General features: G+C 47.2%; 1 protein-coding gene across 5 annotated transcripts in view; it reads left to right on the top strand.

Annotated features, from left to right (window-relative positions):
- The window catches only part of Map2k5 (mitogen-activated protein kinase kinase 5), a 243,479-nt gene extending 227,880 nt beyond the window's left edge, over positions 1-15,599 (top strand). For all 5 annotated transcript variants that reach the window (XM_015480492.2, XM_048793802.1, XM_048793798.1 and 2 more), the window contains one exon: positions 15,139-15,599. In XM_015480492.2, coding sequence (XP_015335978.1) covers positions 15,139-15,243 — 105 coding nt within the window. In that variant the 3' untranslated portion in view covers positions 15,244-15,599. The remainder of the gene's footprint in view (positions 1-15,138) is intronic.
- The last annotated feature ends 2,541 nt before the right edge of the window (positions 15,600-18,140 follow it).

The following is an 18,140-nucleotide window of genomic DNA, read 5'->3' as shown; positions in this document are numbered from 1 at the left end:
TAAATGAAATCATCCTACATAAAACCAAAATTTTTTTAAAAAATCAAACAAGTAGCAGGTCCCCTGAAATGTATCATGCACTCCCCCAACCTCCTAAACAGATTACATGCATCAGGATTTAGCTAAAAAACAAACAAACAAACCACTCCCTTTAGATCATTGTTTTGGATGTTGTCTTGCTGTATTCTGCTGCTGTTCTGGTGTCTCCTGATGTTGTTGTGCAGAGGACATATGTCCCCAAGTCAGTTTTTTGTTTTTGTGTTGGTTACATAGTTTTGGTGTTAGATGAAATGTACAAGTCTTAGTGTAACTTCAGATTCATAGTCTTAGAAAAGGTTGAAAGATTTCAGGGGCAGATAGATGGGAACCTCTAGATCTGGAAATAGGCCATTTACTAAACAGGAATATGATCATTTTGCTCTTGAGTTGGTTACTAGGGTGGACTTCAAATTGCTGCTGTTTTGTTATTTTCTAAGGAGACCAAATAGCCATGAATGGGCCAGATAAAGTCCTGGTGTTCTAAACCCAGACTTAGGTACAGGTACATAGACGCTTCTCAGTGCTCCAATGCGAACATCGCTGAACAACGTCTCCAGGAAAACCAGAGCCTAGCTACCAGCAGAAGCAAGCTTCTAATCAAGTAACTGTCATTCTTAAAGTGAAATAGACTTGGGTTTCATAAGGCCCTGCAGTGAAGGACCCAGCTCATATGTAAATAGATAAAGTGTGGGCCCTCAGTCCCTCGTCCTGAGCACAGCCAGTGATCCCACCCCAGAAGACAAAGGTCACCCGTTCACTGCCACAGAAAACACATTCCCAGCTCCTGTACATTTAATTTTCTTCAACATTACCTTGCAAACCACAGTAAATCAATAACAGAATAGTTAAGTACCACAGGTTCTTTGTGTTTTGTTTTAGAAAATAATGCTCAAGGCCAAGAGCGGGTTCTATTGATGATTTTTATTTGCAACCAGGATGCAAAATGACCAGAATTTTCAAACAGTTTGCTTCCTTTTTATGGATTTCCTTTTTTAAAAAAAAAAAAGCAAGGGCAGTTTTGAAAGGAGAAACTCTAGTTTCTGCTATTAGTTGTTAGCTAATAGCAGAAACTAGAGTAACAGGTATTTTTCAATCCTGTATATTACAGATGCATTCTTTGGGGGGGGTGGTACTGGGGACTGAATCTAGGGGCCCTTGTCCACTGAGCCACATCCCCAGCTCTCTTTTGTATTTTATTTAGAAACAGGGTCTCACTGAGTTGCTTAGTGACCACTGAGTTGTTGAGGCTGGCTTTGAACTCATGATCCTTCTGCTCAGCCTCTTCAGCCACTAGGATCACAGGCCTGGCTACAAATTCATTCTTTTTTCACATTTTCCAAAGGGGCCCCCATCCAGCTCCCTGGACCCCCAACCCCACAGCACCTCGTTCACTGAATTGAGTGAGGCTCCAAAAAATCTGGAGCATCATAGGTGAAAACAGGAAAAAGGTGGTGCTTCACTGAACGTTATTTACCCCAAATGATGATGTCTATTGTCCATAGCTGTTTTTGTTTCCTCTTGTGTTCTTTGTTGGTTTGATAGCATCAGACCTTTTCCAATTTAACTTCAGTATTAGTGTGAATGGTTTATTTCTCCCTGTTAAGAAACTAGAAAAACCATTACTAAGATGGATTTCAAGTGCATAGCAGCTTTGACTTAATGGGCTGCTCCTTCAAATAAGATGAGACAATGGATATGAAATGCTGTAAAAAGTTAAGTGTGATACCAGAGCTCAAAATCCATGGCCTGGCTGCCAGGGCATGTTTTGTCCCAGCTCCTTGGCACCTTGCCAGTCCACACCATTAACACCCTTCCCCGCGACCCCATCCTCTCTCTGTATTTTCAGATACATTGGTTTCATATCATTCATATGGTAAAACCATGCTCTTCTTAAATTTAGGCCGGATTTGAGATTATATGTCCTTTTATCATTCCTGAGGGTGTTTACTTATATCTTCTCTTCACCAATTTTGTCAAATTTTTTTTATTTTACCCATCTCTTCTAAAGAGCAAGTGTTTTATTCAAGTGCTCAGTCTGTATCTTTCTCTAATTCCTTTATGTTCTTACCTCTATCATTTGTTGGTTAATGTTTTCTTTAGACTTTTTTTGTTCTATTTATAAAAACTATTGGATTGAACATGTAATTCATAAATCTCTGATCTTTTTCCCTAATATATGTCTACAATTCTATAAATTACCTCCTAAGTATGGTTTTAGTGGCATCCCACAATTGTTTATATATAGCTTTTAGGTTTTGTTTGTTGTGGTGCTAGGGATTAAACCCAGGGCCCTGTGCATGCTAGGCAAGTGTTCTACCACTAGCTACACTCCCTTCCCTTTCCATTTTTATTGAGACAGGGCTTTGCTAAGTTGCCCAGGCTGGCCTTGAACTTGTAATCCTCCTACCCTTCAAGGATTACAGGTATGCCCCACCACATCTGGATGTCATTCAGTTTTAAGTACAGTTGAACATCCCTAATCGGGAAATCAGAAATGACCCAAAATCCAAAACTTTTTGAGAGTTAATAAGGTGCCACAAGTGGAAAATTCCACACCTGAACTCTTGACAGATCATAGTCAGAATGCAAGTACACCAAAAATATTGTTAAAATTACCTTCAGGCTCTGTGTATGTAGTGTATATGAAACATAAATTAATTTTGTGTTTAGACTTAGGTCCCATCCCTAAAATATCTAATTTATGCATGAGCAAATATTCCAAAAATCAAAAAAAGGCTAAAATATGAAACACCTCCAATCCCAGGCATTTCAGATAAATGGTATTCACCCTGTTGTTTCCAGCTTCAATTAGGACTTCTTTTTTTGACCCACAGATTATTTAGAAGCATTTGTTGTTGTTTCTAAATATTGAAAGATAAACTGGGGCCCTAAGTGGGGCCAGGCTAATTGATTGAAAGATGTTTCATTATCTTGTGACTGTTGTCTAATTTTAGTGCATTGTGGTCAAAGAACATGGTGTGTATAACCTCAGGTCTGTTATTTGTTGAAACTCAGGACATGGTCATTTTTTTCTATGCTCTCTCGTTGCTTAAAAACAACATATTTTCTCCAATTTTTTAATGCACTGTCCTGTGAACATCCCTCAGATAAACCTTGTTAATTGTGTTGCTCTAATACTCTGTAGCTCTACTGATTTCCTGCCTGCTTTATCTATCAATTTCTGAGAGAGGTGTGTTCAGCTCCTTCAAACTCTTGGTGTGGCTTTGTCCATTTCTCCTTGCATTTTTTTTTTAATTTTTATTGTTGGTTGTTCAAAACATTACATAGTTCTTGATATATCATATTTCACACTTTGATTCAAGTGGGTTATGAACTCCCATTTTTACCCCATATACAGATTGCAGAATCACATCAGTTACACGTCCATTGATTTACATATTGCCATACTAGTGTCTGTTGTATTCTGCTGCCTTTCCTATCCTCTACTATCCCCCCTCCCCTCCCCTCCCTCCCCTCTTCTCTCTCTACCCCCTCTACTGTCATTCATTTCTTCCCCTTGTATTATTTTTCCCTTTCCCCTCACTTCCTTGCATTTTTTTTCCTTCTTTGCTTTACATGCTTTAAGGCTGTGATGTCAGGTGCTGCATCAAAACATTGTATCTTCATTGTGAAGTATTTTTTATCTTTATGTAATAACTTTCTTTAGTATATTTGTTTTAAATTTTTCTTTTGTCTGATATTAATTTAGCTTTGCCATATTCTTCTGGTTGGCATATGTCGCTATGCATTTTATATTTCTTTACTTCTGTGTTCTCTTGTTTCAAATGAAATTTTGCATTTTGTTGATTTTTAAATTTCATCTTAGTTTTAACTGATTAGTTTAATCATTTGTATTGTTTATTGATATATTCTAAATTATTTTTCTCCTATCCCATTTTGCATGTACCCATTTTGTACTTTCTCTCTACTTTTTTATTATTTTCTTATTATTTCTCCACTTGATTACAATAAGGATATTCCCTTCCCCCTTTATTTTCCCATTGGTTTAGAAATTCTATTTCTAAATTCTAATTGATTATCCCTAATTTTTTTTTTTTTCACCATGGATTGAACACAGGGGTTTTTAACCACTGAGCCATACCCCCATCCCTTTTTTGTATTTTGAGACAGAGTCTTGCTGATTTACTTAGGGCCTTACTTAAGTTGCTAAGGCTGGCTTTGAACTTGAGATCCTCCTGCCTCAGCCTCTTGAGCTGCTGGAATTACAGGCATGCACCACCATGCCCAGCCTTAAATTGTTAATTTAGCAAAGCTTAAAGTAATCACTAAATATACCCTCCTTCCAAAAAATAATTAGTGTTTGAATCAGTCTCTTACTTTTATTTTAGGTAGAGTTGGCTTTAACGTCATGTAATAAAAAATAGCTGCTTAAATGAGATGGGGGAAGTTCCCACTCATTAACAAAGGCAGGAAGCAGATACTCCGGCAGCTGTGGCAGCTCTTCTCTCCTGTGCTCCAGCCAGTAGTAAAGAGGAAGGGAAGTGGAAAATTTTGCCTGCCTCTTCTCTTACAGACAGAATTTCTAGGAGTTAACCAGTCACAGTGGTGCATGCCTATAATCCAAGCAATCTGGGAAGCAGAGGCAGGAGGATCCCAAGTTTGAGCCCCAAAGCAATTTTTCAAGACCCCGTCTCAAAATAAAAAAGGGCTTGGGATGTGGCTCAGTGGGGAAGCACCCCCGGTTTCAATTCCCACTACAAAAATAAAAGAATTTCTAGAAACTGGTCCACAGCACATCTACTCTCATGGTATTGGCCAGAACTAGCCCCAGGGGAGACTGGAAATGTCTCTGCTTTGCAGAGTGACAGTGTTCCCTGTGAAACTCAGGGTTCTTACCACAAAGGAGGAAGGGGGACTAAAGAGTGAGAGGCAGCTGGCAGTCTCTGCCACATGCTGGACTTGAGGGCTCTAGTTCTCTGATCGCCCCCTCTTCTTCCATGTCACCACAGTCTGGTTTTAGATCTTCAGAATACTGTCATGGTGGCTTTCTATACTCCAGTGTTTATTTACATTTAACCATATGCTGACCAATTCTTTGTTCTTCATCGCCATTGAGTCCTTCCTCCCTTCTGAGGCTTCTTTTCCTTTCTGAAGATGTTAAGAGTTCAGTCAGTCAGGTCCTATGTATGGTAAAACTGGCTCAGTTTTGTTCTAGGATTGTTTTCACTTTCCCCCTCACTCTTTTTCTTTTTCTTTTTTTTTTTAATGTCAGTGATGGAGATTGAATCTAGGACTTTGCACTTGGTAGGCTACCACATCCCTTTTAAATTTTATTTTGAGATAGATTCTTCTAGGTTGCTGAGTCTGGACTTGAATTTGTGATCCTCCTGTCTCAGCCTCACAAGGATCTGGAATTACAGGCATGTACCACTGCATGTGGCTGCTCTCACTCTTTTGATTGTTAGTTTCATTGTGTTTAGAAGCCTAAACTGACAATTTTCCCTAGAACCTTGGAAATGCCCTACTGTCCTCTGGCTTCTGCTCCTACTAGGAAGAATCTGTTGACTGCCAGATTGCCACCTCTGGTCCTAGATATCCTATAATTGCATTGATTTTTCTAAGTATGGAGTCTGTCATATTTATTTTACTTGAAAATCATTGGGACCTCTTTTTCGGTATTAGGGATGGAACCCAGGAATTTAGTGCTCTACCACTGAGCTACAGACCTCCCCGCCTCCCCGACCCCCTGCCGCAGCCCTTTTTTATTTTGAGGTAAGATCTTGCTAAATTGTGCAGGCAGGCCTTGAACTTATGATCCTCCTGCCTCAGCTTCTGAATAGCTGGGATTATAGGAATGCACCACTGCACCCAGAGTCAAAATCAGTGGGACTTTTGAATTTGTATCCTCTGGAGCTTTCTGTTTGGCATTTAAAAAAAGAAAGAAATTCTCTCTGTACTGTCTTTTTGGGTAATTTTCTTTTATTTATTTCTTAAGATAAAGGTATTGTGTCCAACTACTTCTAAAAAATAAATGTTTAAATATATATATGTATGTGTGTGTGTGTGTGTGTGTACACACACACACACACACACACATATATATTTATTTTTTAGTTGTAGTTGTCAATACCTCTATTTATTTATTTTTTTTTTTATGTGGTGTTGAGGATTGAACCCAGGGCCGAGCATGCGCCAGGCGAGCTCTGTACCACTGAGCCACAACCTCAGCCCTCAAATGTACTTTTTTTATTAACATTTTCTTTCTGGTTATTTTTCCATAGTCTCTGTTCTGAGAGCACTGATCTTCCTCTGTGTTGTGTCTGCCAACTCTTGTCCGTGGGGAATTGTTTCTTTATATGTTTTGGAATTTTTATTAAGCTCATATTTTTATTAAGCTCATATTAAATGGGCCTATTATTCTGGAAATTCTTAGATTTCAGAAATATTGAATGGTTTTCCCTTTTCTAGGGTGCTTCTTGATGCACCCTAGAATATCACTAGATCAGGATCAGGGTTATTTATTGTATTAGCCAGGGATTCTCAGACCACAGAGCTGGTATATTGAACCCTCCAAACCGTGGAAGGCTCGGCTTCATTTTTGCCTCTCTTGGGCCACTTCCCATCAAAGCTACCTTATCTTCCCCTTGCTGATGGGCAGACTTTTCCAGATCCTTCCTTCTGTAGTCCTGCTTCATTCAGGGATTCGGTGTCAGTTTTCCAGGTGGACCTCTCCTCCTGCATCTACTTAGGTCTTAACCTTTCCGGGTCCAACAATCCTGAAACCAATCCTGTAGGGTCACAAGACTCTACTCACACACTTATAATTGTGATTTTCAGCTCCCTCTTTATTTTTAGGACTTGGGGACTTTTGTTCTTTCTTGTGAATAAGCCATGCTTTATTTTTTCATGTTCCAGTCTATCTACCATGGACAGGTGTTTGTAGATGGAGGGCCTTGGGGTGGTCTAGTCTGTCAGCTTCTTTCTTCATTCACTCACTGCGGAATCATTCAGTTCTATTTGGTTCAACAAACTTCCTGAGCTCCCACCATGTGCCTGAAGTTGTGTTGCTGCTTCTGCTACTCTTTCCCCCTTCTCTATTCTCACACGCTGCTATCTTTGGACCTGGAATGTCCCCCAAAGACTTCATCACTGGCTTGGCACTATTGGGGAGTGGGAGAAATGTTTATGAGAGGGGTCTAGTGGGAGGTCTTAGGTCTTTGTAGTGTGCCCTTGAATGTGTCATCCTCTTCTCTTTTTCACATCCCAGCCCCAGGGGACTGGTTTTGCTCTGTCACAGATTCTAGCATAATATGCTATTTGCCATAGGCCCAGAGCAACAGGATGGATCCATCACACACTGAAACCATGAGCCAAAATAAATAGTTTTCTTCCTAAGGTGATTATCTCTGGCCTGTGTTATAGTAACAGGAAGCTAACTAAAATGTGCACAAGTACCCATATGCAGAACTGAGATCTCAGCGCTCAAACATCACAGCCAAGAGATAAGAAAAATAGAGGATATGGAAGAGTGTATGTTCTGAGGATAGTGTCTTTAAACCTTCACCACCACATAGCTGTCACCCCAAGAAACAAACCTTGAATATCCAGACATCCTAACTGACCTCCAATTCACAGCTTGGACCTGCTACAGACCCTTCTCAAGCATGAGTCCTCAACATCATCTGGGACAGGACTCCCACTCTCCCTCTGGGGCCCTTGTCCTGACGCCTCTGTGCATCTGCCCAGCCCAAGAATGAAGTGGCAGAGAGGATGCAGCATGTTTCTGCTATACCCCTGCCTCTGCCAGGGCAACCACCACAGCCCCCTTAGATGGGAATGAATATATATATATATATATATATATATATATATATATATATATATATGCCAGGAATTGAATTCAAGGGTGCCTAACCACTGAGCCACATCTCTAACCCACCCCCCTTTTTTTTTTTTTAATTTTGAGACAGGGTCTCAATAGGTTGCTTATAGCCTCATTAAGTTGCTAAGGTTGGCTTCGAACCTGCGATCCTACTGCCTCAGCCTCCCGAGCCACTGGGATTACAGGCATACACCACCACACCCTGCCCACTCATATTGTTAAACTTCCTCAGACACTCTGCCGAAGGTCAGCACCCCAAATACACCCTTCATCTTGGCCTACTGAAGTCAATCTGTGCCCATTTCCACACCACATAGTACTAGTCCCATGTCTGCCCTGGAAGCACACGCCCTAGAACAACTCACAGAGACCTCTGCAAGCCTCTTGTTCTGCTAGGCCATTTTCTGACCAATTATTAAGAACACATAGATCTACTCAGAGGAAAGGTGGGGAGCTCCTTGACCCCCTCAGATGGCCGTGTGCCATCTAGGAGAGCTAGAGGTAATCAGTTTGCTACTAATAATTGAATGTTTGGAGGGAAACATCTATTTCTGTAGCCATTGTGAAGAATAAACTCAGGAAGGTTGATTGAAATGGCATGTCACAGCCACAAATCATTCCTGAGGTCTTAAAAGAAAATGAAGTCTGGAAGACGCTCTCCTACCCCTGCCCCAGACATTGGGAAAAACATAGAAATTGGAAGCTGAAACGCATGTTCTCAGGATAGGCCTGCTGGGTACCCAGGCCATGCACACTCACGCCCTTGACTGCTGCACCCCAGCTCCTGGGGCCGCTCCCTATGAGCCTGCACGGGGTGTCTGGAGGCCCAGCTGCCTGTCAGATAGTCTCAGTTGGTCTTCCCAGCCCCCTCGGGGGGAAAGAGCTCTTCCAAACAAGGGCAGCAGGCAGACAACAGCTTCCCAGGCTTCAAAACCAGCTGGGGAGAAGACCTAGAAATGACAGCGAGAGAGTGAGTATCAGCTTTGCTTCTGTGAAGATCTGGACTGAAGGATATGCTTACTGGTGTGGTACCAGTGGCCTTGCTAAAAGCTTGCCCACTGAGCCCCGCTCAGAGTGAACAGCCAGAGGTCTCCCCTGAGAGCAGGAGATGCCATGGCCCAGTAGCTCAGTCCCCCCCTGGTGTCACAACCCCCTCCCTGGGAGAGGACCCAGGAGTCCCTTCACATTGCATGGTGAAGCCAGGGAATGGAGGACCCGCTTGGGTATTCCTTCTCATAGGTGAGTAGCTGTGACCTTACACACCTTACAACCAGCAGGGTGACCGGAAAAGGCAACGCGACTCAGTCCAGAGCCACAGGTGGAACCCACACTCCTCAGCCTCTCCCTGTTGCTTTGCCCATCAGGGCCCCCAGCAGCCTCAGTCCAGCCACAGCCTTCCCCGCTGCCCTGTGGACTGACCTGGGCACACCCTGGGGGCGGGATAGGGGGATCCCCGTGGGAGCCCCCAGGGATGGTTGTGATGTATCATCTCACGTCATTACTGTCTAAAAGCTGCCACTGCCCTGCCACTCGTCAGCCATTGAGCAGGCATTGGCCATCGATGTGCGCCCTTCTATAAATGATTTATCTTCTGTAATCTGGAGTTTTCTCCTGTGTAAATAAGGATTATATTAGTAGTTTTTAAGCTTTTTGTTACGTGAAATGAAGGCAGGACTCAATATAGACAAGAAGTGATGAGGTTTTAGCGTGAATATGTTAGTATCCATTGTAGGCACTTCTTTATAAAATCATCCAGGAAGCTTCTCTTGAGGACCACAAACCTCGGAGAGCTGGGGTCACTGGGGACAGTTGCTGTCTTATATCTATCTCAGTAGATAGTCTCAGTGGCACTGTGTTGAAATCTTGACACACCCAACTGCTGTCTCAGGCATTCACTGAACCAATGTGGATGATTTAAAATGGAACAGCAGAATACTTTTATTTCAAAGTTTAGTCACTGACCGTGACGACCAGCTCTCCTATGATTGCTTATGGTAACTACGTCAGGCCGTAGGTACTCAGAGCTTTCAAAGCAGATACCATCAGAACCTCAGAGCAACCCTGACCCACCCTGACCTCATGGTATGTCACAGGGCTGGCCACAGGGCAGACACTCAGGAAGGAGCTCCATGTCCCTGGGCTCCGGTGGGATACTCACACAAAAATGTATACACACACAATCTGAGTGGACATCCCAGCTCTGAGTTTTCTCAAATGACCAGTACCACACAGCGCTCTTACTTACCAAACTACATGTAAGAATCAAATCATATAAACAGATTTAACAAGTTGACAGACTTTGCTCCAAAACCTGCAAATAATAATAATAACATTACAATGCAAGATGACAAATCATCATTATTCAATGCAACACTTTGAAATGAACACAACTGAGTGTATATATTACTTTAATCGTTTTTTAATGTAATTTAAAATAATGGAATTTGAATGAAACATCTATAGAAATGCCACATACCTCACATCCTGTGACTCCGCAGGTCTCTGAGGTCCCATCCAATCCTAATGGTCCTCCATTCTTGCTGAGAGGGGAGGGCTGGAGTAGTACATAGAGTCTTAAGCAAGGCTCCCAGGTCACAAGAGGGAAGGAGAGTGAGGGCCCATGCAGGCACCTTTTGCAGGCCCCCACCTAATTACAGGGCTGCCCTGCTGTCCCCTTGAGCAGATTGTTGGACTCGTTGTTCATTTGGATCTGGACTGGGAGATACCTGGGCCAAGGTCTAGGGCATCCTCTCCCATGCAGAGGAATCAAGATGGGAGATGAATCAAGATGAATGACTGAGGTTTTACTCTTCTAAATAGGAAACTGAAATCTTTGAGCTATCTGTGTGTATATATGTGTGTGCATGTGTCTGTGTGTGTGTGTATGTGTGTTTAAGGAATGAACACAGGGCCTCACACAAGTGCTCTACTACTGAGCTACATACACCCCCAGCCCTTTTTATTTTGAGACAGTGTCTCACTGTATGATTGCCCAGGCTGGCCTCCAACTTTCAATCCTCCTGCCTCAGCCTCCCAAGTGGCTAGGATTACAGGTATGCACCACCACACCTTGCTCAAGAGTTATCTTTGTATGAGAGACCTGTTACATAACGTTGAGTAACAGCAAGGTTAGAGAAGCAAATTGCACTAACCATTTAGGAGAGCATTATTGGATAACTATCTCCTTTAATATATTATCCTTTTTATATCAACTTTAAAGAAACCAACTAGTTGCTGATACTAAATGACAGACAACCTGTGCTGTCTCTGTCTATCTGCACACCCACCTTCCACTATTCACTTACATTTACTACTTCCTGAACACTTGCTCAGGGTGCTATGAGCTTTGTATATTTTATTTTATTATGTTGATCTTTCCAACAGGTACTGCTACTATCTTCATTTTACATATGAGGAAAATGAAGGTCAAGTGACAGTAGCTCATCCCATGCTTTAAATAAACTGGGGAGGTGATCTCTTGTACCATAAATTCCAGCAAGGATTGGGCTTTGGGGCTGGGGATGTGGCTCAAGTGGTAGCGCGCTCGCCTGGCATGAGTGCAGCCCGGGTTCGATCCTCAGCACCACATACAAACAAAGATGTTGTGTCCGCCGAAAACTAAAAAAAAAAAAAAAATATTAAAAAATTTTTAAAAAAAAGGATTGGGCTTTGGAGGTGCAATGCCAAGGACAAGCTCTGTGGCCTTGGACAAGCTCGTGGATCTTTCTGTGCTTTAGCTTCCTTGTCTGTAAAATGGGGATAATATTAATACTTAGTCGAGTTGCTGAGTACCAAATAACTGACTAGAAATCCTTGACACCTACGAATCTGAACAGGGAGGATGCAAGGATGCTTTTTTCCCTCCTAATTTTAGTTAAAAATTAGTTGTTGAGTGCCTACAATGTACAAGCTACTCTTAAAAATTAGAAATATAAAACTCCCTGTGCCCGACCTTGGAGGATAGCAGTGGTCACGGGGCAGTGTAGTGTCTTCCGTGGTGGGAAAGTGTCCTGGATTTAAGCCCTGACCCTGCCACCTTCTGGCTCTGTGGCCTTGTCCCCCATCCTCATGTTTCCTGGAGCCTTGGTTTTCTTTGTCTGTAAGGTAGGGTTGCTGGGAAGGTTCACGTTGGCCGTGTGCATCTGGGAGGTCTTGACCTCTGCACAGCAAGTGCCTGGGGAGATACAGACATACCAGATGTACAAGAAACTTTCTCATGTCACAGGCGCTATTTGAGAGCCTACTATGTGCTAGGCATGCATCAGGCCTTGCAGTCATGAGTTATGAATTGATTCAAACGTATGACGATCTTTAGGAAAGTTATATAATGAGAAGAAAATGTGGGGACCCAAAAAAGTCCTATCTAGGAAGAAACTCAAAGCCCAAAAGCAAACAGTGAGGTGCCACTTACGTGAGCACCGGACCACTGGACTGAGTCCAGACTTAGCCCTGCAGCAGGCTCCAAGCCCTTGTCCTACCTAGCAGGCCACACTAGCCCTTCCACCTCTGGCTTCTAGACAGGGGCTCAGGAGTGACCTAGCTTTCCTTTGGGAAGGCATCTCATAACGATGGAATAGGTGGGCAAGAATTAGGAACTTCAGGCCAGGTGTGATGGTGCACTCCTATAATCCCAGTGACTCTAGAGGCCAAGGCAGGAGGATCCCAAGTTCAAGGCCAGCCTGGGTAACCTAGCCAAACCTTGTCTCAAAAAATAAAAAGGACATGTAGGTTGGTAGAAAAGGGCCCCTGGGTTCAATCCCCAGTATCAAAAAAAGAAAAAAAAAAAAAAAACTGGGATGGAGGGGACTTCAGCAGAGAGGTGAGCATCCAGCTCTGAGGCAGGCCAGACAGCACCCAGGCAAAGGAGGGAGCAGAATGGAGACTCACAGCCCCTGTTCATGATGTGCCTCAGTTTCACCAGCACCCTCCTCGTGCGCTTGGCCCCTCTGGTGGGGGTCTGCAGCAGTGACACTGGCCGTCTCTGGCTGCCGTTGGCTCCTCCTGTCCTGTCCTGTCCCATGTCGGATGCATCCTCTCTCTTGCAGTCCCTTCCTTTGCCTTCATTCTGGCCCCCAACTTCTGTGGCAAAATCTGTGGAGCAGAATACTTCAGCCCTCCCTGGTTTAACTGTTGTGGTGCCCTGAGAGGAGGCAGGAAGTGAGTGTGGCGTCCTCTGCGTGGTGTCCACTGCCTGGCAGCGAGGCCAACAAGACACGGAGCAGCTCCAGCCTGGCAGCTGCCCAGCCACAGGGAGCACTGCTCACGTGCTTTCTGTCTGTCCCCCTGCACCTCCCGCTCTGATTCTCCCTCTCACATCTTCCTCTTGGGCACCCACCTAAACCAGTCCTAGTGGCTGGGGACAGACGAGTTGTCCAGGTCACTTCCTTGCAGGGTGTGCAAACCATCAAGGCTCTGGTGTGCCTCATCACCATGAGGCAGGGGTGACAACAGAGGCCGAGCCGGGAGGCCAGCAGCCCACTCCCCTTCACCCACCACCTGGGCACTGGACACAGCGCCTCCCCGCAGAGCGGGCACCGGCCCTTCCTGTAACGTGAAGGAATGCCTCCAGTCCCCTCCTGCAGTTCCGCTCTGCTTGTTCCCGAACAGATGATAACAGAGATGGAGCATATGGCCCCAAAGTCACCCGGCATTCTGGGAAAGTGACACTGTTACCCCAGGCTTGGGGGGAGGGGCCCATGGCTTCTGAGCACAGCTTCTCCCTTTGTTCTTCAGAAGGGCACAAGGTCACCTCTCCTGAAAAGAAAGTGTGCGCACTTGGACTTCAGGAAGGATTTGCGCTATCTAAGGCACCATTAGAGGAAGCAGGTGGGGGGTGGGCATATACAGAGGGAGAACCTGCGGGAACCCAGATAGACTGCCTCCGGCCTCAGTCCCACAGGCCTGCGCCACCCACCCACACCCACCCAACCTGGCCATCAGCCCCGCCCCCCCACAGCCCCACAGAATGCCATGCGCAGTCACAGGCCTGCCCCGCTGGGCTCCAGGCCTAGCTCCACCATGGCCTTGGCGGGTCCCACACTAGGCTGGGAGCCGGGGCACCCTCTAAGCTGAGGTCCCATCCTCCTGGCACCTCTGAGAGTGCCTCTGAACTAGACCCACACAGCTGCACCTGGGAGCAGTTCTTACCTGGACTGGGCAAACCCCATGAACGGACAGCAGCAGCCCAGACCGAGGAGATCTGGGCGTTCTTTCTTCCTGAACCCAGGGACATCTCAGGTCTGACCTGAGGTCTGCATGGGCCATAGTAGCCCCCTTCCTACTCCAACCTAGTCCTCCGCAGCTCCTGCCAGTGCTGGGGTCAGAGCACCGTGGGCCTGCAGCCCTGCTGGCCATTATGAAGAGAGTGTGATGAGCTTGTTGCTCCCTAGTATGCCGCTTCTAGCAAGTTCCCAGCTCCAGCATGGGGAACCGCCAGGTGTAAATTCCTGAGCCAAAAAGCCACTTGGGGAGGATGGAAGAGAATGCTTTTTAGTTTTCCCTCCACCTTTGACTTGTGGCCAGGTCAGCCCTGTGGCCCTCCGTGCTTTCTTCTGGCCTTCCCTGGGAACTCCCTGGAGGCCCGGAGATTGTGAGTGTAGATCTTAGTGCTTCAGAACAGCAGGGAGGGGGCTGGCTAAATATAACCTGGCCTGCCTGTGGGCTAAGTAGGTTAGAACCAGACAGGCCGCGTGGAGACACAGCTGGCCCCTCCGAAGGCCAGCCCTCTGCCCCAGCCAGAAGGATGTGTACGCCCCACACCTCCTCTCCCCTCTCCCTCCCCCTGGGGTTTCACCTTCCCTCCAGCTGCAGACTGTGGTTTATTTATAGGGGAGCTGTAGACAAAGGGGAAAACTAAAAGGGATTGACAAAGCCCCTGACAGGATGATTCTTTGGTCTCTGGGCAGCAACTGGACCGGAAAGCTGGCCACACAAGGGCCAGGCCTTGGCTGGGTGGCTGTGGGAGTGACGCCGATCTGAATAAGGACCAGACAGTGTGGAGTCAGGCAGGCCCCACCCTAAGGAGCTTTCAGGAGAAGGTAGCAGAGGCGTGACAGTAAATGCTCCAGACGTCCACCCTGGGGACTAGGGCAGGTCACTGTCCCGGCCTGGGCCTGCTATCTAGGGTGAGAAATGGGGCTGAAAGCTACCCTCTTTACCTCTCTGAGAAAAAGACATAAGATCCAGGTTGAGCACAGGCCTTGGCAGGTGTGTGGAAGTCTGGAGGCTGAGCTCACTCCTGCTCCTCTTCCCTGCAGGGCCACCCGTTCATCGTGCAGTTCAATGACGGAAATGCCACAGTGGTGTCCATGTGGGTGTGCAGGGCTCTGGAGGAGAGGCGGAACCAGCAGGGGCCCCCGTGAGGCCTGAACCAGGCACGGAAAGTCCAGGACCAGTCACAAGGGGACAGCCCACCAGCAGCCCTCTCTCCGTTTGCCGCCTGTGCCAGAAGAGCTCTGCTGGCCCCGCCTCCCCGCCCTCACCTTCCATGCTGCCAGGTGGCCAGCCCCAGGAGCCCCGAGGGGACCAGCACCTGCACCTGCGCAGTGCCTCACCCCTCACCAGAGAGTGGGGACAGGGTGGGACGGTGAGGGTGGAGGCTCCCGTGGTCCCCACCCCACTTATGTTTTCCTAACATTTTCTTTGTAAAGGGTCAGGCCCTGTCAGCAGCACTGATGGGAATAAAAGTATTATGCTTTGGGGTGCCTCCCCCCCACGAGGGTGTGTTGTTCATTGAGTCTGTTCTCACCAAAGATCGAGGGCACGCAGGGCTCTCCACTTGGGCAGGGGCTTGTGTGGCTTGTGCGATCCAGGCACCTGCAAGTACCCCAAGTGTTTCCCCATGGCTGGGTGATGAAGCCACAGCTCAGCCCATTTGACAGACGAGAAACCAGAGTGTGGAGGTGCTAGGACCAAGGGGTGAGGAGTAGTGAGCCCGGGCCAGGGCCCAAACCTTGGGCCACGGTGGGCTCCTTACTAGACTGGAGTTTGCTCCACACCCTTGGGGGCTGCAGTCCTGGCAGTGACACCAGCTCCAGCACAATGATCTGACCCTGGGTGACCAGAAGAAGCAGGAGACAAAGAAAAAGGCCCAGGCATTTAATGGGCCACGTGACCAGGTCTTCTTAACGGAAAAGAAGATGGCCAAGGTGTAAGGTGCAGATCCCGCTCCTACGTCCATCCTCCAGCTAAAGGGAAACATTCTGAGAGGCCCCTCTTCCTCCCTCCACCCCACACACACCACCAGCTCCCTCCACCAGCTGCGCTCAGTCCTGAGTCCATACCCATAGAACCCCTCTCACCAAGGCCACTCAGCCATCCTGTCAGGTAGCCTCCTTACCACCTTCCAGGCAAGGAACTGAGACTCTGAGAGGCCAGTGTGCGCTTGGAAGCCTAAGTAGCATCTCAACACATCCAAAAGCAAACTCTTGGCCCCCACGTAACCATATCCAAAACCTCCCACTGCTTCCCCCCCATAAAAGAAATCTGCACCAGCTCCCCAGTGCCCACACCAGAGTGTGGGTCTCAGCCTTGCCTTCTTTTTGTTTCCTTGCTGCTTGTAGTGCTGGGGATTGAACCCAGGTCCCCTTCATACTAAGCAAGCACTCTCCCACTAAGCTGCTCTGCCAGCTCCAGATTGGCTTTTCTTACCCAGCATCCATCCTTCCAGGAAGTCCTACTGTCCTGGCTTTCAAAGGATATTGGTTCCACCACTTCCCACCCTAGTCCAGGTCACCACAGCCTTTCACTTGACCATTGCAGCCACCTCCTACCAGGCTCCTGTCTGCCACCACCCCCCACGGCCCCGCCCAGCACACACACCCCCACCCCCTGTTCCCCACACAGCAGCTAGAGGGACCATGTCCACATAAGGCAGATCTGTCCCTCCCCTGCTCAGAACTTCCAGGATCTCCCAGTTACTCAGAGAACAGGCCAAAGACCCAGTGATGGCTTGTGTGACACCATACCATCTGCCCCGCCCCACTTCTCTCTTCACTGCAGCCAGCTGACCTCCTTGCTGCTCCTTGAGCTTCCAGGCATGCTCCCAAGTCTGGACCATGGCAGAGGCCTCCAGCCACTCTCCACAGTGTAGAGCTGGGGCTGGGAAGCCACTCCCTGAGCCAGGGAAGACGCCTCCCAACACTTAACAGGCCATGTGGCTAGGTCTTCTCAAGGGAACTTGAGGATGGCCAAGAAGCCTAGATCCTGCCCCTGCCTCCATCCCCCTGCTAAAGGGAAACAGATGACTACAGTGGGGGGTGGGCAGAGCTGAGCTGCTAAGACACCACGGAAGGAACCTGAATCCCTGAATCACCACATGGAGGATCCTGCGAGTCGCGAGGAACAACTGCAATGGACTGAAAAATGAGCTCAGACTAAATTATTTTGTTTGGGGTTTCCTGTTACTAGCAGTTCGTGTCGTGCCAACTAGTGAGACATTTGTTCTTGGTGCTTGGACCCCTCTTGCCCCCACCTAGCTGTCTTCACTCTGCAGATCTCAGCTCCAGTGGCACCTCAGTGGGACCCGTCTCATCACACTATTGAAATCACAGCCCTCCCTCCCCTGCCCCAGACTCTGTGTCCCTTATCTGCACTGTCCTCCATTTCATTTGGAACAGTGTCCAAAACCACTTGTTTGACTCATTTATCTTCTATCCCTATCTTCCACACCCTCCATTAGAACAGAAGCCCCACAGGGCCTGAGGGTCTGGTCTATCTTCCTCTCCATAGCCCCAATGTACAATGACTGACTGGTGGAGCCGTCCTTCCCAGCCCATGTCCACTCCAGTGGCCCTCCAAGAGCCAGCCTTACATGCAGCTTCACTAAGTTTCCCGGGCCAGACTCCCATTCATCAAGCTTCAAGGTACCAGCTGCAGCTGCCCGGCCTCAGGCCGACGGGTCATCTCACTGAGCACCTGCCCTTTCCCTGGGCCTGGGGAAGTCCAAAGTCTGATGAGGCCCAGCCTTGAAGACTGTGCTCCCAGGGCCAGTGCTCAGGCCAGAAGGACTGTGAAAGCAGATCGGTGGGCTTTCCTTCGAAGAGGCACTCTGAGAGGAAGGAAGCCCAATGGCTCCTCAGACAGAACTGACCAACCCAGAATGTGATACAGACATAAAGCTCATCCTTACTTTGAGAAGATGCACCCAGCCAGCCTGTCATCCTCAGTTCCCAAATCAGGGAAGGTAGGAAGAATGAGCAGTATCCCAAGGCAGGCACTGCTTAGGGCTCATTTCATACCCACCACAATCCCATAAGGT

The sequence above is a fragment of the Marmota marmota genome, unplaced genomic scaffold (genome assembly GCF_001458135.2).
Source record: "Marmota marmota marmota unplaced genomic scaffold, marMar, whole genome shotgun sequence".
NCBI lineage: Eukaryota > Metazoa > Chordata > Mammalia > Rodentia > Sciuridae > Marmota > Marmota marmota.
This window is presented reverse-complemented; position numbering and strand designations above follow the sequence as displayed.